The 11070-nt window shown below is 63.2% G+C and overlaps 1 protein-coding gene across 1 annotated transcript; it reads right to left on the minus strand.

Annotated features, from left to right (window-relative positions):
• Positions 1 to 4097: 4097 nt before the first annotated feature.
• On the minus strand, positions 4098 to 10474 carry CBX4 (chromobox 4). The gene is made up of 5 exons (XM_036078876.2): positions 10258 to 10474; positions 10067 to 10110; positions 8877 to 8942; positions 6600 to 6666; positions 4098 to 6333 (listed from the first exon to the last, which is right to left on the minus strand). Exons 1-5 carry the CDS (start codon positions 10324 to 10326, stop codon positions 4921 to 4923), a joined length of 1659 nt encoding a protein of 552 aa, XP_035934769.1. The 5' UTR covers positions 10327 to 10474; the 3' UTR covers positions 4098 to 4920.
• Positions 10475 to 11070: the final 596 nt, after the last annotated feature.

The following is an 11070-nucleotide window of genomic DNA, read 5'->3' on the forward strand; positions in this document are numbered from 1 at the left end:
CTACGCCTTCATATTACCATCTGTGGGACGGGGACAGTGATAGTACCCACCTCGAGAAGATGTGTGAGCACTGAAGGAGACCATCCCTCTAAAGGTCCCTGCTCATCATAAGCACTCAATGTCAGCTGTTATCAGTAACCACAGAGGGAAGAGGGAGGTGCAGAAGGGCATGGGGGGTGTGTGTGGTGCGGACGACAGTGATTTTTGAACTACGGCCACAGGAAACGGATACTATGTCCAGGAATAACTTTTTCCTCTTCAGAGCTCTTACCTTCTCACAGCAGTGGCAAACATAACAGGGAACCATAGACGGAGACTTGTTTTCAGAATGCATGGGGATGTGGTTCTGTACAAGGGCAGGTCTGGCTCATGGGGGCTGGTCCCAACTCCCTCATGTCCCAGTGTCATTCCCGGTGACCCAGGATAAAACTGGAGGGGCTGAGGATGAGGTCCCAGGTCAACGGGTGATCCAGCAAGCAGGTAGTGAGGGCGGCATGCCGAGGCCTGGCGGTGCCCACTGGGTTACAGGGAGAGGGAAGGAGGGAGGGAAGGAGGGAGGGAGGGAGGGATGGTTGGCAGTCAGTTTCCAGGTAAATATCACTGGGTGTCTGTCCCTCCGTCAAGCTGAAGCTCCAGGCCAGAGCCGTTGGAAGGCATTTGGATCTGACAAGGCATGTTTAATGTTCCCTGGTGAAGAAATAACCTATATGTTTACTTAGGGGGTTTTCCAGAAACGCTCAAGGCTCTCTCCTGACCCAGTTGATCCTCAGAGCACATCTCTGAAGGGGACAAGGAAGCTGAGATGTGGGAAGGGCGGGGTTCTTGATGAGGGGAGTGGGCTCTTCAACTAGATCAGTTCTGCCCTCCTTGTGTGTTCTAGAAGTTTGCTGTTTGGGGTGGGCAGGAGTGAGGAAGGCCCTCCACCCGGAGCCCAGGGTGGACCAGTTCAAGCTCTCCCTCATTCCTTTGTCCAGTCTGGCACATGCGTGCCTCCCCGCCACCTTCGGTCAAGACATGTGGCAAGCACCGGTGTCCCGCCAACATACTCGGTGTCATTATGACAACGGTGCTCCCAGGACCCATGATGCTCAGCTCTCAGCACCTTCTCTCTCCTGTGGGCCTGAAACTTCCCTGTGGACAGGGACTGACCATGTTGGCTAGTCAGAGCCCAAATAGGGTTTCCAGATAAAGCCCAGGATGTCCAGTGAAATCCGAATTTGCATAAACAATGCATTTTTTTTAGTATATCTCACATATTTCATGAGACATACTAAAAACGTACACATTGTCCACATGAAATTCAAAATCAGCTAGGCATCCTAGTTTTTTCTGTGCTCAGTCTAGCAACCCTAGCTCCAGAGCACCCCAGTGGGATCCAAGGCTGCCCTCCTGACGATGAGTTGGGGTGACTGCAAGTTACAGGGAGGGCAGAGCTAGAGTCTGGGCCCTGGCTGGTGAGGGAGGGACCAGCTTCCCAGGGGTGAATGGATACAAGAGAGCCCCTGACTCTGTGGTGGGTCAGCTCCAGCTCTCTATGCTCAAGGCTCAGCCCCCTCAGAAAGGTTCATTTGGAGAAAACACAATGAAGCATGGGTCTCCTAGTATGTAGGGTTAAGGCCCCAGCTTCCTGCTTGCTTTCTCTCTCCTGAACTTGGGTTCAAAGAGAGGGTGTAGGACCCTTTGCTTGTGAAGGGTTGGGCACCGACAGACATTGAGGCCTCCAGTTAGGAAGAATCGGTCCACACCCAGAGGAACTGGGGCTACTGGATTCTCCTCTCTTGTCCCCATGCCAGGGCTCCTGACCCTCTTTGAGTGTTCCCAACCTTGGACACATGTGTGTCCCAGAGGCCCGGAGCTCAAGTCGCCGTGGAGTACCTCTCTGCAGGCTGGTGGAGCAGACAGCTTGGCTCTAGAATCAGTACAGAACCAAGCAGTGGCCTTCCACCCTGGACAAGCTGTTCTGCCCTCAGAACCTCAGACTCTCATCCTCCAAGGAACTTCAAACCCTCTGGGGTCTGAACGGAACAAGATGCTCAGGTGGTGCTCATATGTCAGAGGGAGCTCAGCACATGACAGGGTCCTGGGGTCAGAATGGGTGCTGGAGTCTTGGGTCTCGCACCAGGTCGGGCATCCCTGCAGCTCCTCCTGACCTACCCATCTGCCTCTGTCCCACTGTCAGCCCCTGTCAGCCCTCCGACCTCAGGCTCCAGGCTCACCTAAGATCGCCCTCCTCAAGGACCTACCCCAGAAGTTCTGCCACCGGGTTCCAAGGCTTCAGGCCACCTGCAGCCCACACCTTCCCTTGAAATTTTTTCTTCCTCACTGCCAACGGTGCCATTCTCCCTCTCCCCTCCCCCCCCAGGCTCAGCCTGGCAGAGGCCACCCACTGGGTAGGAGGGGCACCCGCAGGGGCTAAGGCTCACTCCCAAGTCACCAACTGTGCAGACCTGAACAAGGGCTCCCCTTCCCACTCCTGAGTTTTTAGTTTTCCTCTACCAGAAAAACAGGGAGACCAAATCCCTGCCTGGCATGTGCCTTTGTGTCCCAGCCAGTGAACGACAGGCCCAATTCTAGTGCTGAGCAGGCAGTTTGCCAGGAGCAGTCAAGATCACCCCTCCCTCCACTCCCAGGGTGGCAAAGGGCATTCATTACATGGAGGGGGGAGGGGGGAGTGTTTAACTCACTCTAAAGGGGGCTGGGGTGATGGGGGTAGTGGGAGGGACAATTCACAAAAGCCAGGGCTAGAAACTCCCAACGGTTTTTTTTTTTTTTTTTAGAACTTCCCTTCCCTCTCTCCCCTCCCCCCTCCCCTCCCCCACCCCCAGCCGCTGGTGGCCTGCAGCCAACACTGGCCACACTGTCCGCATTCAGGCCTCCCGCCCTCCTGGCCCTCTATCTCTTCCCCTGGCCTTCCCAGCGCTGCGCGCTCTCGCCACCGCCCCCTCCCCATTCTGAACCACGTTGACCTCTTCCGCCCTGGCGCCCTGCACAGGCTCTGGGCCCTCTGTCCCAGGCGGGCAGGCAAGGGGCTTTGGAGGCCAGGAGCAGCCCGGCGCGCACCAGGGCCCCAGTCCCGCGGCCCCTGGCCCTGCTCGGCCGCCCCGGCCAGGAGGAGGATCGCTGCGTCTGCAGAAAGCTGGCCACGGCGGCTGCCTCCCCAGTCGCGGCTTCCTGGCCGGGGGGGACGACGACCTGGTGCTCGGCCCACTCCCCTCGGCCCCTCTGGGCCCTTAACCCCTTCCTGCCCCGCGACACCAAGGGCCCCAGCCTCGCCACCCAAAGCAGGACCGGTGAGACGGGGTTCCGCATTTCCCTCGCTCCCTGAGGAAACGGGGGTGAGCCGGCCTTGCTCGCCAGGCCTCCTCCCCCTCCTCCTCCCCATCCACCACGCAGGAAGCCCCCCGCCCCTGCCCTGGCCGCGCTCGCTGCGCCTCCAGTCGGAGCCTCTGGCCTGGTGGTTTCCGGGGAGAGAGGCTGGCAGAGAAAGAGCCTCGGCGGCTTCCTCGGTGGGGCGGGGCCAGCGATGCCAGCAAGCGACGCTAGAGAGGGTGGGAGGGTCCCCTCCCCGCCGAACCTGCCTTACTGGGCAGGGATTATTAAAAACACCCCTGCCCCACCGGAGCCAGCGCCTGGGTGTGTGGCGCACCGGGTGGGTGGGGGGCAAAGATCAGCAGGTGCCGGGCGGGTGCTGCGCGCGCGGCTGCGGGGTAAGGGGGGCTAGCCCCACCCACTCCTCCGCGCCGCTCGTTCACCCCTGCACCCCTCCCCCCACCACGCGGATCCCCGGGTCGGCCAGCGCCCAGGGCACCGCCGGCCCGACAGCCCTGGGGGCGGGGGCGACGCTGACACCCCCTCCCCCCGCAGGAATTCCCCTCTCCGTGGGAGCGCCTCTCGACTTCCGGGGAGCAGGGTCACTCCCTCGGCGCGGGCGCCTCTGCCCGTGCAACCGGTCCGCTTCGCCTTTGCAAAAGGTTTAGCGCAGGACGCGGGGAGGTTTCCTCCCCGAGACCTAAGGTGTAAGTGGGGTGGGGAGAGGGGTCCAGCCGCCTCCTGCACCTCCCAGGCTCCGTCTGCGCTAATCTCAAACAGCGAAAATGCACCTTCAACATCTCCATTTAATATTTACATTCAAGCAGGTAATAATTGGAAGCTTATAGTTTAGACATTTCTAGTAGCAGCAGTTTCTAGAGAGCTCGTTTAGCCTTTAAACAAACTTTTTTTTTTTTTTTTTTGCACATAGAAACAACACATCCATGTGTACAGTATCAAAAAATATATACCAACGTTACTGGTACTGCAGTTCCAGGAAGGGGAGGAAATGAACTCAACCGAAATACTGAATGGACAGGAAGAAAGGTCAACAGAAAATAGTTTGTCTGATATAGAATATAACATGATCTAGAGGAAACTCCATAAATCTAGGTTTTTATATTTCAATATATAAATACCTACAAATAAATATATATATATCAGCCCGAAGGGGGTGGTCGGGCCTTTTGAGCTCAAACAATACATTTCAATAATAACACCACGTACAAACGGGAGTAAAGTCTGCACTTGACAAGTTAGCACGGTTAAAATATAATACTATAACTCTGAGACCGAGGCGCTGTGGCTGCCCTGTCAGTCCCGGAGGTCCACGAGGGAGGGGAGGTCCAGCGCGGGGATGGGGCAGGTCGGGGGCAAGACCGCAGGCACCGCGTGGCAGCAGCCAGTGCCGGCCGGGGGGCAGGCCCCAGCCAGGAGCCGACAGCGGGGCGCAGAGGGACGCGGATACTGCGGATACTGCGGCTCCCGGGCGTCCACGCACCAGGGCAGGCCCGGATCTCCCGCAGCTGGCGAGAGAGGAGGAGTCCGCCCGTAGGCACCAGGTGCTAAGCCACCCGCGGGGATGACGCTTCCCCTTCCGAAGCCCTCCGGCTACACCGTCACGTACTCCTTGAACGTGACGGTGAGGCAGTTCGCGGTGACGTCGGTGATAATTATATTCCCAAAGAAGGGCTTGAACTCGCTCAGCGGCTCCTCGGGCTCGTCCTGGGCCTCGGCCGGAGGCTTCTCGGCCGCCGTCACCGGCGCAGCTGCCACGGCCGCCACCGGCGCGGGCGCCTCGGGCTTCACTTGGAGGGCGCTTGGGGGCTCCCCGGCTTCGCCGCGCGTCTTGACGCAGCGCAAGTCTATCGGCTCGTCCAGATCCGAGTCCAGCAGGATGACCTCGGGCTGGGGGAGGGTGGCGGTGGGGGGCACGTCGGTGGGGTGCTCGGCGGCCGGGCTACCCCCCAGGCAGGTGGGGGTGCTGATGCTGCGCGCCGTTAGGCGCTTTTTGCAGGGCTCGCGCTCGCCGTGGGTCTCGGAGAGGCAGCGCTTGCGCGCGTGGGAGAGATTTAGGCCGACCGAGTGGTGGTGGTGGTGATGGTGGTGGTGGTGGTGGTGATGGTGGGAGGGCGGGTGGGAGCTCCGGGCCGGGTCCCAGGCCAGCAGGTCGGGCTTGGTGGTGAGCTGCAGGGGCTGCTCGCCGAAGGCCTCCTTGGTCGGGGACAGCTTGCGGGAGCCGGCGTCCTGGGGCTGCGGGTCGCCGGCCCCCGGCGCCTCCTCCTCCCTCCTCTTGGACGGCGCCTCCGCCTTCTTCTCCTCGGCCCCTGCTGCCTTTTTGAAAGTCCTGTCGGCCGGGGGGTGGCGCTCCTCGGCGGCCCGCTTCTTGTGGCTGGGGGAGCGCGCCTCGCCCTCGGCCGCCTCGCCGGACTTGATCTTCACCGCCTGCATGCCATTCTCCATGTACTTGCTCATGACGATCACGATGCGCCCGTTCTTGTTCTTGTTCTTGACGATCTTCATCTTGCCCCCAATCCCGTTGCCCGTCACCGCCTCTTTGGGGGCCGGCGTCATCCCATTGGGAGGGCCCTTCTCGGAGCCCTTGCCTGGAGCCCCGGCCGCACCGGCCAGGGGCTTCACAGCTCCCAGGTAGCCCTTGGCCCCCGCGCCGTGGGCCCACTTGTCAGGCGGGTGGCTCTTGGCGCCCAGGTCCGGGCAAGTGGGGCTGGGCGCCTCCTTGTGGCCGCCCTGGTACTGCAAGTCGTACATCTTGGGGTCGGGCTGGTAGGGGTGGTGCTTCTTGCTGTTGAGCTGGTAGTAGTACTTGCCGCTCTTGCCTGGCGGTGGGGGTTTGCCGGCTCGCTCCTTGCTGTGCGGCTGGTACTGGTGGTGCTTCTTGCTGTTGAGCTCGTACTGGTGGCCCTGGCCCTTGCCCTGAGCACCCAGCTCCAGCTTAGAGCGGTTGTCTGCAGAGGAGTCCTGGAGTCCGGTCAGCACGTTGGAGCGACGGGCAAAGGTAGGTACCTGGGGGAAGGAGGCAGGGATGCGAGGGGAGGTGAGAAGAGGAACAGGGCCGGCCCCAGAGCATGCCTCGAGCCTCAGGAGTGTCCCAGCCCCAAGCGGGTCGGCAGCTGCGTTCTAGGGCCAGTGTGTTGGAGGTCAAGTGGAAAGGAAGTGGAATTGGGTGCTCTGCAGAAACTCTCCCTGCCCTCTGGGCCTGGAGGCAGATCAGGTGACAATGGCAAGGGAAAGACTAGTGGACAGGCCCCGGGCCCAGCAAGTATATTCACCTGCACGACCAGCGGCTTGGGCTTCGGCCCTCTCTTCCGATATCCCATCAGCTGCTCCTGCCGTTCCCTGGGGGCGGGGGGGGGGGGGGGGGGGAGGGAACAGAGAGCAGCGCTGTTAGCCTCAGGGTCACCTCCCCTCCTGCTACGATCCAACCTGCAGTGACGCCTGCCCCCCACCCCCACCCCCCTTCCGCGAACAGCCAGGCCAGAAGGACCCAGAGGGATCAAGGGCTCAGGGCAGAAGGTCGCCGGTGCCGCCAGCTGGACGCCTCGGTCCGGTCCCAGAGCCCCGCTCTGTGCTCTCACCGACCCTCCTCTGCCCAAGGGGTCCTCCGCGAAGGGGTTCCCCATCTCTGATATCCGCACCTGAACTGGCGCCCCCCGCAGCCTTGCCTCTAGGCCGGTGAGGCGGCAGCTGGGCGCTAGGTTGATGGCACTGGCGCCCACTGCCTGGGGCCCGCGGCCCTGCGCAAAGTGAGGTGGGCGCGGGGGTCCAGGGGATGCAAACAAGCCCCAACGAGGTGTGTGCCGAACACGTCCCTCCCCGTCAGAGGCACGGGATGCTAATGACCTCATTAAGATTCAGATAACGAGTGCCGCCGGCAGAAGGGAGGACTCGTTTTTTTAAAGGCCAGGCACTAAACAGGGGGAGGGGCTGCGCCCTTGTTTACACGGCGGCAAATGAGCCAATTAGGGGCTGGGGGCGGGGGCCGGCCGCAGAGGCCACGGCCTGGCCAGGTTCGCAAGCACCTGGTGAACCGGCTCTGGGTCCGCCTGGGCGGGGCGGCTGGGCGGAGCGAGGCGGGGCGGTGCGCACAAGCACCGCCTCCTCGCCGAGCTGGGCTCCCGGCCGCCTCGATTTCCAATTATTAATAAAGACACCAGAGGTAGCACCGGTCACCACAGCTGCCGGGCTTCCGCCGGCGGCCTGGCGGAGGGTGACCCGAGCCTGGGGGTCAGATCGTCCCAGCACTGCCCATGGGAGAAGGGGGCGCCCCTCCTGCGTTTGCAAAAGTTGCAACCCGTTCCCGGGCCAGGAACTCGCTCTCCAGCGACCCCAGGCCCCCCCCTGACCGTGGGCGAACCCCGGGGAGTTCCGCCATGCCTAGGGGCCCGAGCCGGGGCCTGACTCCAAAGTTGCGTGGCATTGCAACAGCCTGCGTTTTAATTCTTCGGGGACCCATTATGCAACATGGCATCAGCCGCTGACACGGTTACAGGGTGGTGAACTCCCAGGTGGAACCGGGGCAGGAACCCTTCTCGGCGCCCCCCTGCGTCGCGGGAGAGCAACTTCCCCGCCGGTCGCTCGCTCGGAGGGTCTAGAGTTTACAGTTTTAGCGCCAAATGCGGCGCAGGAAATAATGCAAAATAAAAGGGGGAGGGCGGATGGAAGGCAGCGGGGTGGCCGAGCTCCTCGGACTCCGGCCATGCCTCCCCTCCTCGCTCGCCCTCCCCCCCTTCTGTCCGCCCCCCCTTCTGTCCTCCCCGAAACAGAGAACCACAGCCACCGGCCGTGGATCCAGCTGCAGCAGCTGCAGCGTGACAAACATCTGTGCGCACAAGGATGAGCCCCTCCACCACCAGGCAGCTCCCCTCCCACACCCTTTGGGCCAAGCTCCCCCTGCCCCAAGGACGGGGGCGACACCCACCGAGGAACCCAGTGGGGGGTGTGAAGGGCACCCAGCACCAGACAGGCTCTACCCCCTACTGATCCCAAGCTCCCTGGGGGGTCGAAGGTCGGGAGCGGGGTGGTTAAGGCCTTGTCAACTTTTCTCCAGTCCCCAACAGGTTAAGTGCAGTTCCCTGACGTCCGGCGGTTTCACAAGGCCAGCTCCCTTGGAGCTGCCCCGAGAGGTGCTGGTGCCAAGCGCCCAGTGGCTACAGCAAAGCAGCACCTAGGCTCCGGGGGTGCGGCTCCAAGGTTGCGTTGAGAGGGGGGCCCGCGGGGGGCCAGAAGCAGCCTCGAGGTCTCTGGGCAGCGGCAGGGCCACCTGCACGCACCCTCCTCGCAGTTCCCCCCAAAACACCAGCCTCGCCTTCTCCGGTCCCGCCCCGCCCCCCGCCCCCCCCCCCCCCCCGCCCCCGGCTGCCGCAACAGCCAAGGACGTTGGTGAAGAGAAGCCGAGGCCGCAGCCGTGCCTGTGCAGGCCCGTCGGGGGAGGGGGCTCCCGCCGGCCCCCTCCAGGCCCTTTCCCTCTTTCCTACTGCTGCGTGGCCCCCTCTCCCATTCCCATATACGGTCACGGCTGCGGGCGGCGGCTGCTGGGGGACGCTCACCTGTTCTGGAAGGCGATCAGCAGCCGGGGATCCAGGATGTTCTCCTCGGGTTCCCACGTGTTATATCTTGCAAGGGAAAAGGGAGGGGACACGGCGTAAAAAAAACCGAGCCAGCTTTGCGGCCTCCAGGTGGGGAATGACATAAGGCCCTACTCTGTCTTCATGAACCGAAAGCTATTTAGCTGTGGATGTGGGGGGTGGAGGGGAGATTTCTGCAGGCCTGACACGGTCCCCGACACCCCCCCCAAGTCAAAATAAACACACAAGGGCAGGAAGAAAGGGGAGGGGTAAGGAAAATGAAACTAGCAGTTTATTTTGCAGTTGTCAAGAATTTTAAGCATGTTACTGCGACATGTTCCAAAGCCACTTTGCTCACCAGGAACCCTGCGTGCAAAGCCGCGGAAAGGCAAAGTCGCAGTCCCCCTCCTCTCCCCAACCCCGAGTCTCCGCGAGGGCTTCAGCTGTTCTCCATTTGACCCCTAATCCGATCACCGTCAGCCAAGCGGGGGCCCCCCCGCACGCCCCCTCTCAGCTCTGGAGCCCGGTGTCACGGGCAAGCACCCCCAAATACTCAGCAATATAAAAATATGCCTGTGTGTGTGCGTGTGTGTGTGTGTGTGCGTGCGCGTCTGTCTCCATCCGGTGCCTTCGCATTTCAAATTAAAAAAAAAAAATTCCCCACCAAAAGCGTCGCAGTGACAGTTCCCAACATTTTCTGTCTTTTTTCTTCCTCTCCCCGCACCACTAGGAGGGAAGAGGCACACAATTGCATTTTCGTCGCTTTTTAATTTTTTTTTTTTTTTTGGTTTTGCAATATGGAGCCGTTCGGTGGAGGGAAAGGGGAAAGGAGCCATTTTCTGCTGCACATCAGTCAGTGCCTGCGCCCTCCCTCCCTCCGCCGGCCTCCCCGGCTCGGCCCCGCGTCTCTCGAGCTCCTCCGGCTCCTTTTAGTGCATAAATTAGTGATGGCATTTCCCGGAGAGCGGAGCACAACACAGGGCGCCGGGCTCGGGCTCGGCGGCTCGGCTTCCCCAGTGCCTGCCACCGACTTCCCCACCCCCTCCTCCCTCCACCCCACCTCCACCCCGCCTCCCGTCCGCTCCCCCCACCACCCCACCAGCTCGGCGGTCCGGAGCCCGGGAGCCCCGCGCCTCGGCACCCGGCGCCCCCGCCCCTCCGCCGCTACTTACTTGGGGGACCAGCCTCTCCATTTCACCAGATACTCCACTCTGCCCTGAGGGGGGGAAGAGACAGCACTCCATCAGCTTCCGCGGGATCCCCGGCTCCGGCCCGCAGCCTCCCCACCCCCTCCCCGCCTCCTCGCGGGCTGCTCCGGCCGCCGCTCCCTCGCCGCCTCGCCGCCGCCCCCGCGCCGCCCTACCTTGCGGATCCGCTTCTTCTCGATGCTCTCCACCGCGAAGACGTGCTCGCCAACAGCTGGCAGCTCCATGGCCGAGCCGGAGCGCGCCGGGGCGCGGGCGGCCGGCGCGGCTGCAGACGCTGCTGGCTCCTGCCGGCGCCCCGCTGCCGCCCGGGCCGAGGCGCCCCTGTCGCCCGCGCCGCCCGCGCCGCCCGCACCGCCGCCGCCGCCGCCGCCGCTCTCCCAGCACAGCCCGGCCGCCCGCCGCTGCCCGCGCCCGCCCCGACTCCCGGCTCGCGCTCGCTCAGACAACTGAGCCCGGGCCGCGGCTGCACAAGAACTCATGCAAATCCGGACGTCAGCGGGCGGGGCCTCGCCGGGCCCAGCTCGGCGTCAGGGGGCGGGCCGCGGCCGGGATTGGCGCAGCCGGGCCTACCGGAGGCCCCGGGCCTGGGCGGCGGGGGGGGGGGGGGGGGGGGGAGAAGGAAGGACGCGGGAGGGGGCCGGAGGAGGAGGGCGCCGGGGAGGTGCAGGGGGAGGGACCCGCGGGCCCGGGAGAGGGAGGGAGCGGGACCCGGCAGGAGAGGTGTGTCGGCTGAGGGCGCAGAGCGGGCGGAGAGCTTGACACGGCCGGGAGGGTCTCGGCGGCGACCCCTCGCCTGCAGCTCGGCGCCTGGGCCTGCCCCTCCGCCTCTCATTCTCGGTGTGCACCGCCCGGGGACCCCTGCTGGGGGCCACGGAAGCATCCACTGCAGTTTCCAGTTGCACAGAATTGCGTCATGTGCACACGCAGGGGGAGCCGCCGGCAGGGGGCGGAATCGGGGCAGGGGTAGC

Source organism: Halichoerus grypus, chromosome 2 (assembly GCF_964656455.1).
Source record: "Halichoerus grypus chromosome 2, mHalGry1.hap1.1, whole genome shotgun sequence".
Taxonomy (NCBI): domain Eukaryota; kingdom Metazoa; phylum Chordata; class Mammalia; order Carnivora; family Phocidae; genus Halichoerus; species Halichoerus grypus.

Excerpts from the sequence above, each read along its gene's own strand:
- CBX4 (XM_036078876.2), bottom strand. The coding sequence starts at position 10,326 with ATGGAGCTGCCAGCTGTTGGCGAGCACGTCTTCGCGGTGGAGAGCATC. Across the intron at positions 8,943-10,066 it reads TGGAGAGGCTGGTCCCCCAA|ATATAACACGTGGGAACCCG; the intron begins GTAAGTAGCGGC and ends TTCCCTTGCAAG. Across the intron at positions 6,334-6,599 it reads CCAAGCCGCTGGTCGTGCAG|GTACCTACCTTTGCCCGTCG; the intron begins GTGAATATACTT and ends TCCTTCCCCCAG.